The following is a 10,915-nucleotide window of genomic DNA, read 5'->3' as shown; positions in this document are numbered from 1 at the left end:
TAGGTAGACCTTTGGAGGGTTCTTATAAAGTACTTTGCATTTTCTAGATTATGGTATTTGATTAAACAACTTAATCTTACTTGAAAGGATTTTTTGTGCATGAAAACCATCAGCAATAGAAGATAGAAAAAAACTAAAAAAAGACATCTACAGTCATTTGTGAATACCGCAAAATAAAGTATTTGCCATATACTTAATCTTCTTCTGTTACACTGTAGGTTTCTAGATGTATGAACATTCGATTAAAATTTGTAAAAATTTTTTGTTGATGTTATCTTTGTTCCATGATCGATTCCAGTAGTTGCATGATTGATTCAACACTCTTAGAAATTTTGTGCAACAACAATTTTCAAGAACTAATCTAGATGGTTTACCAACTCAGGTATTATATTTAGTAACTATTTATATTTTTTAATATAAAAACTAGTTTACTATTAAGTGTTAAAACTTGTATTACTTTATTCAATAGGTTCTTGAACACGCTAATGATTAAGGTGGAAAAAATCTTTCATCAAATGGTAGTGTTTCAAATCTATGCAGTTATCAATTCCATATATTTTAAATTTTTGGTTAATGTACTAAAATAATTAAAATGTTATTGCATGTATTAAACTTTGTATTCCATCCATATTGGAACAAATTATGTATTTATAATATTCAGTTTATAAATTTAAGTTTATTTTTATTTCTTTTAATATTTTTTTATTTAATAATAATAATCAATATTAAAAGAAAATTTTAAAATTTTTTTTTGTTAATTTAGCTGCATTTGTGTCAAATATATTGCTAAATGTCAAAATATAACGGCGCTTTCTATTATAAATGTCACTAAATTTAGTAATATTTTCTACTACAAATGCCGCTATATTTAGTATTTAGCGGTATTTCTAAGAACAAACGTCACTAAATTTAGCAGTATTTTATAATAAAATCATCGCTAAATTCAGCAACATTTAGCAACATTTATGAAAACAAACGCTGCTAGATATAGAAGCACTTGTGCTAAAAAACATTGCCAAGTTAATAGCGTTTTTAGAAAAACACCGCTATTTTTTTCAATGTAGGTATAGCTAATACTTTTAGTGACATTTTTGGCAAATGCATCTAATCTTTTAGTGACGTTTATAAACGCCGCTAAACGTGAAAAAAAAATGTCACTAAAAACCTAATCTCCTATAATGTGATGACAGCTTATTGTTTGCAATGACAAACCAAAGCGAAAGCGAGAGAGTGAAGAGCGTGCTACAAAATTATGAAAAGTGCTTAGGAGAGTATATAAATTTTGAAATGTCAGCCTTGTATTTTAGCAAAAACATGAAGGAGAACCAGAAGCACATAATCAATGATTTGTTTGAAATCCAATCTACAACCAATTTGGAGAGATACTTGGGACTCCCATCAATGGTAGGCAGAGATCGTAGAAGAACATTCAATAAGCTGAAGGACAGAATAAACTCAAGGCTGAGCGGATGGAGCCATAGATCGTTGTCACAAGGGGGGAAAGAAGTTTTTATAAAATCCATTCTCTAAGTCATTGCCACGAACACGATGAACTGTTTCCTGCTGCCAGTCTTCTTGTGCGAAGAAATGAATAGTCTATTGAGCCACTGCTGGTGGGGGTGTAGGAAAGAACAAAAAGGAATGCATTAGATTTAATATATATAAGTAATTATGTCAACCAAAGAGAGAAGGAGGGATGGGGTTTAAAGACTTGGGATTATTCAAAAAAGCCTTCCTGGCCAAACAAGGGTGGAGATTAATGATGAATACGGACACCCTGCTATACAGGGTATTAAAATTCAAATATTTCCCTAATGAACCCTTTATGGAGTCTAAACTGGGAAACTTTCCTTCACTAACATGGAGAAGTGTATGGGCAGCAAAGACAGTTGTCCAAAAGGGGGTACGATGGAGGATTGGAAATGGGGAAACAATACGAATTTGGAAAGATAACCGGATGCCATCCACAGAAAACTTCAGGCCGAGATCACCGAGGGGAGTTGGGATGAAAACAAAAGGGTGGTAACACTTATTGATTATCAAACACGATAGTGGAATTGGTCAGCCCTCCAAGAAAGGTTCTCACTAGAAGAAGCAAAAGTAGTGAATACATTCCACTTAGCAAAATTGGATTACCAGACAGGTAGGTATGGCATTTTGACAATTCTAAGGTGTTCACAGTAAAGAGTGCGTATAGAATGTTATGCAAAACAATGGACATGAATGAAGCTAATGGAGAAGGAAATCAAACAAGGAAGAGTTCATCGACTATATGGGGCAGAATCAGGTCAACAAAGGTGCCAATGAAGATGAAGATTTTCACGTAGAGAGTGTGTAGGAATATCCTACCGGTCATGAGAACCTACCAAGGAGAAGAATGTAGGTTAGTCCGCACTGCCCTCGATGTGGGGACATCAATGAAACAATGATTCATGCTATCATTAAGTGTACTCATGCAAAAGATGTATGGAGGGCTTTGGATCTTCAATGGAATGATGGGATCAGAGGAAACATAGATATGGCAGAACGAGTGGAGAAGCTTTGGAAAACATACCAAAAGAGCAGGCCCAGCTAATGACCATAACTGCTTGGGTGATATGGAATTACAGAAACAATGCTTTGCATGGTGAGCAGAGAAGGGACCCCACCGAGTTAGCGAGGTTTGCAAAACAATACCAGCAGGAGTTTAACAATGCCCAGCAGCAATCTTTATGCATGTAGACATCGAGGACACAAAGATGGGAACCCCCACCAAGTAGTGCTTGCAAGGTAAATTTCGAAGGTGCTGTGAACCTGGCACAGAAGAAATAAGGGATTGGTGTAATAATCAGGAACTATGCTGGACTTATGATGGAAGCATGCACTGCTTGTTGCGCCTGAAGCAATAATCATAACAATACAAAAGCAATAAACAACAATCAATAATCAAATACGTAGGAAAAATAAAGCACACCAAGATTTACGTGGAAAACCCTCCAGTGTAGAGGGAAAAAACCACGGGCCACCAGAAAAATCTTCACTATCAAATAATAGTTATACAAAGTTCTTCTCTAGCTAAAACTAGAGCTAATCAACAACTAGAGAAATAATTAGAGAAATCTCACCAAATAAGTGACTCAACAAATACACCCTAGATTTGTTCCTAGAGAGCTTCAAACCCGATCTTCACTGTTCAGAATGTAGAACTCTGAATCATAAACCTCTTGACAAGGTTCTAACTCAATCGGACCACAGATCGACTTCTGTTTAACCAACTTTCCCTTCTCTTTTTTCTCTCTCTATTTTTTCTGGCTTTTCTTCTTTCTCTGCTTGGTTTTCGACACACACCTAAAACAACCCCACCTCTTTTTTATTAAGTAGCTAGGGCTCTATGTAAAATAAAAGATCAAGGCCCATGGCCTTTACTTGGTCCAAAATCACTTACATGAGACTGGACCCCATTTTCCTAACAATCTCCCCCTCCAGCCCCATTAGGAGGAGATTCATTACCATAGCAGTTTCATTTGGAACTTACCTTGCCAGGGAACTCATTTCGACTAAGTTACTGCAAAGCTCAAGCTTTTCCCTAAGAAGTTTAACAAGATCATAAGTACCATTCTTTCGCAATGACTCCATCTCTTCTTTCATTACTTTTAACTAGTGCTCTCTATCCGGAGTAGCCTGCACATCTTGAAAGCTTTCTAGCTCCCCTTCACTGGTAACTAAAATAAAATCTGAACTTGGATACCTGGTAGATGGCCTGCGCTCTCTAGTAGATCTCCTGGGCGAGACTCTACATCACTTGATGCCGAAGGTAGCTCCCCCTACTCAACACTCTCAGGTAGAGAAGATTGCTCCCCCTGCTCAAAACTAATAGCATCTGGCTCATCACCAACTGTAGCTGGCTCATTCATATCCCCAAGTTCTATTTCTTGCTCATTTTCACCATCTGTGGCTCTTTCCTGTGAAATCCCTGTCGGTGTTGAAACATCACACTCAATAGTAACCTGTGTAGTCTTCTCATTTTTCTTAAAGTCTGTTATGGTTTCTTTTTCATGAAAGACCACATCTCTGCTTCTGACTGTCTTTCTCTTTACTGGATCCCATACCCTGTAGCCAAATTCCTCATCACCATATCCTACAAACACACACTGTATAGCTTTACTTTCAAGCTTTGATCTCTGCTCTTTCGGCACATGCATGAATGCTTTACACCTAAAAACTTTCAAGTGAGAGTATGAAGTATCTTTTCATGTCCACACTCTTTCTGGAATGTCAAAGCCCAAAAGAACTTATGGTGACCTGTTAAGTAAATAACAAGCTGTGTTGACTGCTTCACCCTAGAATGGCTTTGGTAATTTTGTCATCCTCAACATACATCTGACTTTTTCCACAATGGTGTGATTCATTCTTTCAGCTATACCATTATGCTGCGGTGTTCTAGGTTCTGTCTTCTCATGCCTGATCTCATGCTTTGAGCAATACTCTTCAAAGTCTTTAGATGTGTATTCCCCACCATTATCAGTTCGAATACACTTCAAGGGTAACCCTGTCATCCTCTCAACCATGGCATGAAATTTTTGAAAATACTGCAGTACCTGACTTCTGTATTTCAACATATACACCCAAGTCTTACGTGAAGCATCATCAATAAAAGTAACAAAATATCTGCTACCACCTAATGACTCAACCTCAATGGGACCACATACGTCAGAATAAATTAATTCAAATCTATTTTCTTTTCTCTGAGAACTTTTACGAAAAGAAACCCTATGATGCTTACCAAACAAACAATAATCACATGAATCGAGAGACATACCTTTTGTCAAGGGAATGAGAGACTGCCTTGCCAAAACCTGTAACATTTTTTCACTCATGTGTGCCAGCTTCCTATGCCACAAGTTTGCTGAAGCATCATTTTCAACGGTATTTACCTGGTTACCGTTCAATTGCATCCATGTCTTATACATTGTGCAGCATAGTTTTCCCCTTGCAACTACCATAGATCCTTTGAGAAGCTTCCGTTGTCCATTCTTTTATCAGCTTTCATATCCCTCCTTATCAAGGACATTAATAGCAAGCAAGTTCATTCTCATATTTGGAATGTGTCTGACATCCCTCAAAGTCAACATACAGTCTGTACTAGTTTGTACAACAATATCACCAATTCTAACAATCTGCGACACACTCTTGTTTCCTATCTTGGTACAACCAAAGTCTCCTGCTTTGTAAGTTATAAATAACTCTCTCTTAGGAACACAATGATATGCCGTTCCTGTGTCAACTATCCATTCAATGCCGAGATCACTAACATGATTGCAATCACCATGTGTACAAATTAAAGTAACTGAATCACTATCTGAATTCACTGCTGCAACATTACTATCATCTGAACTCTTACCTTTCTCATCTTTTCGCTCTTGCTTCAAGATTTTACAGTTTTGTTTTATATGACCCGCCTTACCACAATGGAAATACTTCACTTTACCTCTAGACTTGGATCTATATTTAGACTTACCACGGCCTTTTGAGTCCTGACCTCTGTCGATGTTTCTACTCCTGTTCTCTGTGACTAGACCTTGATTCCCAGGGTCTACATATTTTCGCCCTGCTTCTTCATTAAGCATACTGTCCTTTACCATCTCCAATGTCACCTTATAATCAGGAGCTGAATTAAGAACAGTCATAACTAGAGTATTCGAACTGTTTGGTAATGAACCAAAAAAAAATAATGCCTTCATTTCATCATCCATCTTAAGCTCCATAGTAGTCATCCGATTAAATATATCTTAAAAATCACTCAAGTGCTCTGTAACAGATCGTCCATCCGTGTACTGTAAAGTTACAATTTTTTTAACAAGCATAACTTTATTCATACATATTTTTCTCTCATACAAATGCTGCCAATTTTTTTCAAACAATGTGAGCATCTGACTCCTGCGCTACATGATGGAACACGCTGATATCAACCCATTTTCTAATTGTAGCCAGCGTCTTTCTACCTAGCTTCTTCCAGCTTTCATCTTTCATATCTGCTGGTTTAGTCGAATCACCCAATACTGGCTCAAACAAATCTTTGCAGTATAGATGATCCTCTATCATAGGCTTTCAAATTGAATAATTCGATGTTGTCAATTTTATCATGGAACCTGTATCACCTTCCATGATCTCAAACAGAATTTACTTCTATCCTGGGTTGCTTCTGTATCGATGTCTCAAAATAACCATCGCTCTAATACCATTTGCTGCGCCTGAAGCAATAATCACAACAATACAGAAGCAATAGACAACAATCAATAATCAAATACGCAGGAAAAATAAAGCACACCAAGATTTACGTGAAAAACCCTCCAATGTAGAGAGAAAAAACCACGGGCCACCAGAAAAATCTTCACTATCAAATAATAGTTATACAAAGTTCTTTTTTAGCTAAAACTAGAGCTAATCAATAACTAGAGAAACAATTGGAGAAATCTCACCAAATAAGTGACTCAACAAATACACTCTAGATTTGTTTCTAGAGAGCTTCAAACCCGATCTTCACCGTTCAGAATGTAGAACTCTGAATCATAAACCTCTTGATAAGGTTCTAACTCAATCGGACCACGGATCGACTTCCGTTTAACTAATTTTTCCTTCTTATTTTTCTCTCTCTGCTTTTTTTAGCTTTTTTTTTTCTGTTTGATTTTCGACATATATCTAAAACAACTCTACTTTTTTTTTATTAAGTAACTAAGATTCTATGTAAAATAAAAAATTAAAGCTTATGATCTTTACTTGATCCAAAATCATTTATACGAAACTGGACCTTTTTTTTTAACACTGCTAACTGGCCGAGGATAACGATCTCTTAACAATCGAAGCTATAGCGATAGTGAAGGCTGTGCATTTTGCAAGAGAGATGGGGTTTGCAGAGGTGGCCTTAGATGGAGATAGCATTACTGTGATGTCAAAACTAAGAGGAGCAGAACCTGACTTCTCTATTGTTGGAACACTTATCGAGGAAGCTAGGACAAAGATGCAGTGCTTTAAATCAGTTTCCATTAATCATATCAAGAGAGAAGCTAACGAAACAGCTCATCGCTTAGAGCTGGGTTAGAATCTACAGAGGCTACCTACTGGATAGAGGAATGTCCTGCTTGTGTCCAAACCATTATAACAGTTGATGCATATTTCAATCATGAATGAAAGTTTATCTTTACTGGCAAAAAAAAAAAAAAAAACTTCAAATATTCATCAATAAATATAAGATATTGAATATTTACCAATTTATATTTATTCTCAATTAATCATACATATTTTTTATTTTTTAAAATTATAATCAAATATTATATTTATATATAAACTATATAATTAATTATTAATACATCACTAAATAATTACTAAAAATAAATTATAATTTAATTAATTAAGTTCATACACAATTAAATTTGAACTTAAGACTTAAAAATTTTAAAATTTTTTCCTTACTATTAAACTAAAATCTCATTAATTGTATTTTTTTATTAAATGTACATATAATTTGTCTTCCACATAACAATGGCTTGTAATAGTAGATTTTGCATCATTAAATATTGAGGTCTATAAAGTATTTTAATTTAATTTTTAATTTTTAATTTTATATACAGATATTTCATTCGCACTAATTATTTGTGATTACAACACCAACTACTAAATATTTCTGATGGACCGTCGATCCTGTCACTTCCCCTTTTCAGAACTTGTTCCATAAACTTTACATCCAAAAACCTTGACAAAAGTTCTTCGTAGAATTACTACTGCTTCGTTGTGCTTACAACAAATTTTGCAATTTTTATTTATTTTATCATAGCTACCTCTCTCTCTCTCTCTCTCTCTCTCTCTCTCTCTCTCTCTCTCTCTCTCTCTCTCTCTCTCTCTCTCTCTGTGCAAAACTTAAATCAACTTGGAGGATGTTCATATTTTTATTTTAATTAAATTAATCAATTGAATTATTTTTATTAATTATTAAATTAATTTTAATTGATTATTAAAAATAATTTTAAAAATATTTTAATTTTCATTTAAATCATTAAATTATCAAATTGAATTGATCAAAATGTTAATTAAAATATAAAAAATCAAAAATAAAATTAAAATATGTAAAATAAATCGTTTCATTTATAAATTGTTAGAATTTTTTAGTTTAACATTTTAGCATTTGAATATTTAATTAAATGATTTTTTTTAATTTATTTCAAATATGAAATATAAAATTTTAACATATAATTTAATTTAAATACAGTTTATTATTATGTTAATTCGAATTAAGCCAATTAAATCAGGTTAATTATTGATTCAATGAATAAAAAAAGATAAAATAATGTAATTAATTAATTAAATTTTAGATAAATGAAATCAAAATTACCCAAATTAGTTAAACGTTGATTATTGCCAACTTGACCGTACTTGTGATGTGCCCATTACATTAAGCCATTACCCTCCAAAAATAGAAAATAATTAATCATCAAAAAGCTGAAAAAAGTCCCGTTTGTATCGCTCACTGCTTGTCATCCCTTCCCCTCGCCTACCCTAAATCCTTAGCTCTGCGCGCTCAACCTCACCGGGAGGGTTTTCATTTTCAAATTGATAACCAAATATCTACCCTAAAAAAGTTGCTAACAAAATTCCTGAAACTATGGTTAGTCCAAAACCGGAGAGTAGGGAAACGGTGCCGTGCGATTTCTGCAATGAGCAAATGGCGGTTCTCTACTGCCGAGCTGACTCCGCCAAACTCTGTTTATTCTGCGATCAGCGCGTGCACTCTGCGAACTTACTTTCCCGTAAGCACCTCCGCTCTCAAATCTGCGATAATTGTAGCACTGAACCGGTTTCGGTTCGGTGCGCAACCGATAATTTGGTGCTTTGTCAAGAGTGTGATTGGGACGGGCATGCTAGTTGCTCTGCGTCGGCCGCACACGATCGTACCCCTGTGGAAGGGTTTTCTGGTTGTCCGTCGGCCTTGGAGCTGGCTTCAGCTTGGGGATTCGATCTCGACGAGAAGAAACCGTCGGATCGGAGCTGGAACAGGTGTTACGAAGAGTTGGTGGCGCCGTCTGTGCAATCGTGGGTGTACAAAACGAACTTGCAAGAGATGATGGTACCGTACGAGAGTTTTAGCGGCGGAGAGATGTTGAAGAAGCAGAATCACGGGGGTGGGAAGTGCAAGCAGGTTATTTTCAAGCAGCTTGTAGAGTTGATGAAGAGAGATTTCGTGGGCGGTGGAGGTGGGGAGAATCTGGTGCCAAATGTGGAAGCAAACGGCAGCTTTTTGGGTACACAAGAAGTTATACAGCCGCAGCAGCAACAGCAAACGCAAACGACGTTTAGTTGTTTGCTTAGGATGCAAACGCAAGAGATAGATCGCATTATGGATGGAGGAGATGCGTTGTGGAATGGTAATCCAAATGGTCAGACTCCTCAGGTACTTTGATTTGATTTGATTTTATGAGAAATCTTAGTAACAGTAGAGTTTTAAAATAGTTTAGAATTTGCTACAGATATGGGATTTTAAGCTAGGGCGGTTGAGGGGTGAGGAAGAGTGTAGCCAAGCCCAATTGGAAGACGTTGGATACGTTGGAAGTGATGCTGGTTTCATGATTAACAATTTCAGTGAGCCTTTGACTAATGCCAAATTGGTCGGAGATAAGTACAGCATCAGCTACCCTCCTTCACAAGACGATATGGCTTCAATCAATGTATGTTCCTCACCATTTCACTGTTTTCACTTTTCTTGTTAATATCTCTGCCGTTTTAGAAAATTTCTTAATTGTTTTAGTATGCTTTTTGTTTGTTCATTTAGTGAGGAAAAGTGTATTATCTATCTATAGCACAGCCGCAGTGTTTCTTTGATCTTTCTTTGAATTTGAGACAAGGAAGTCAGCATAAACTCAACCAATAACCTTTATTGACTTTACTGTTTGATTGGTTATTTAGATGGTTTATTTGTTCCATGTTCTCTCTGTTTGATATATGTAGGATTAGGTCAGAACAATTAGAAATTTGATTGCAAATTGTTGCGCATATGACTTAGCAATCTCCTCCAGTAGATGCATTATGGGTAGCTTTGTTTTGCCAACAAATAAAAGACTTTTTTGTGGGGCTTGAAAATGCAGAACAATTCTAGTAATCCTGCAGCTAGTCTGGGACCAGCCACATCTGAGAGCAACAACCTACCAACAGCAAAGCCATCATCAGTTTCAGCTTTTGGCAAACTCAAGGGCACTAGCAGTTCTAACAATGTTCACTTAATGGAACAATCTTTCCTTGTGAGGTGTGACCAAACAAGGCTAGCAGCACCTAGCAAGGCTGATCTCGAGTTGCTGGCGCAGAACAGAGGTAATGCCATGCAACGGTACAAAGAGAAGAAGAAAACACGAAGGTATCTTTTTTTCCTTAGTGCAGGTTTCCTTGTTATCATCTAATAACGGGTTTATCAAAATGATTTGATTATTAAAATTTGTCGCACCCCATGAATAGATATGATAAACACATACGCTATGAATCGAGGAAGGCAAGAGCTGATACTAGGAAGCGAGTGAAAGGACGATTTGTGAAGGCTACTGAAGCTGCTGATGATTAAAGCTGTACTTAGAGTGATCTGCCTCGTTTGTTGTATATATTTCTTATTTGTAATAGCATTCCATATTTCTCGCATTTTCTGATTATACTGGTTCCATCAAATTCAAAATTTTATCATCTCCTCTTAACAACGCAAACAGGGGTGTTTTGAATTATGGTAGGGCAGAGGCAGGTGGAGGATGTTTGGGCCTGTGGCTTTGTCTTCTTGAAGCGCTTTGAGGGCTGGCTGCAGTGAAGTTGCCTGAAGCAGATTATGGGCCTGAGACTTTGATATTCGGCCTGGAACTCAGGGTCATGACTTGGTTTATATCTCCCCCCCACCACCACCACAAAAAAA

The 10,915-nt window shown here is 36.2% G+C and overlaps 1 protein-coding gene across 1 annotated transcript; it reads left to right on the top strand.

The window, feature by feature from the left end:
* Nucleotides 1–8,458: 8,458 nt before the first annotated feature.
* LOC111282251 (zinc finger protein CONSTANS-LIKE 14-like) lies at nucleotides 8,459–10,653 on the top strand. Its single transcript, XM_022870260.2, has 4 exons — nucleotides 8,459–9,421; nucleotides 9,498–9,695; nucleotides 10,113–10,378; nucleotides 10,477–10,653. Exons 1-4 carry the CDS (start codon nucleotides 8,636–8,638, stop codon nucleotides 10,577–10,579), a joined length of 1,353 nt encoding a protein of 450 aa, XP_022725995.2. The 5' UTR covers nucleotides 8,459–8,635; the 3' UTR covers nucleotides 10,580–10,653.
* The last annotated feature ends 262 nt before the right edge of the window (nucleotides 10,654–10,915 follow it).

The sequence above is a fragment of the Durio zibethinus genome, chromosome 5 (assembly GCF_047325235.1).
Source record: "Durio zibethinus cultivar Kanyao isolate XHJ-2024 chromosome 5, ASM4732523v1, whole genome shotgun sequence".
Taxonomy (NCBI): domain Eukaryota; kingdom Viridiplantae; phylum Streptophyta; class Magnoliopsida; order Malvales; family Malvaceae; genus Durio; species Durio zibethinus.
Note: the sequence above shows the minus strand (reverse complement) of the source record. Positions and strands in the feature narration are given on the sequence as shown.

Excerpts from the sequence above, each read along its gene's own strand:
- LOC111282251 (XM_022870260.2), top strand. The coding sequence starts at position 8,636 with ATGGTTAGTCCAAAACCGGAGAGTAGGGAAACGGTGCCGTGCGATTTC. Across the intron at positions 9,696-10,112 it reads ACGATATGGCTTCAATCAAT|AACAATTCTAGTAATCCTGC; the intron begins GTATGTTCCTCA and ends TTGAAAATGCAG. Across the intron at positions 10,379-10,476 it reads GAGAAGAAGAAAACACGAAG|ATATGATAAACACATACGCT; the intron begins GTATCTTTTTTT and ends CCCCATGAATAG.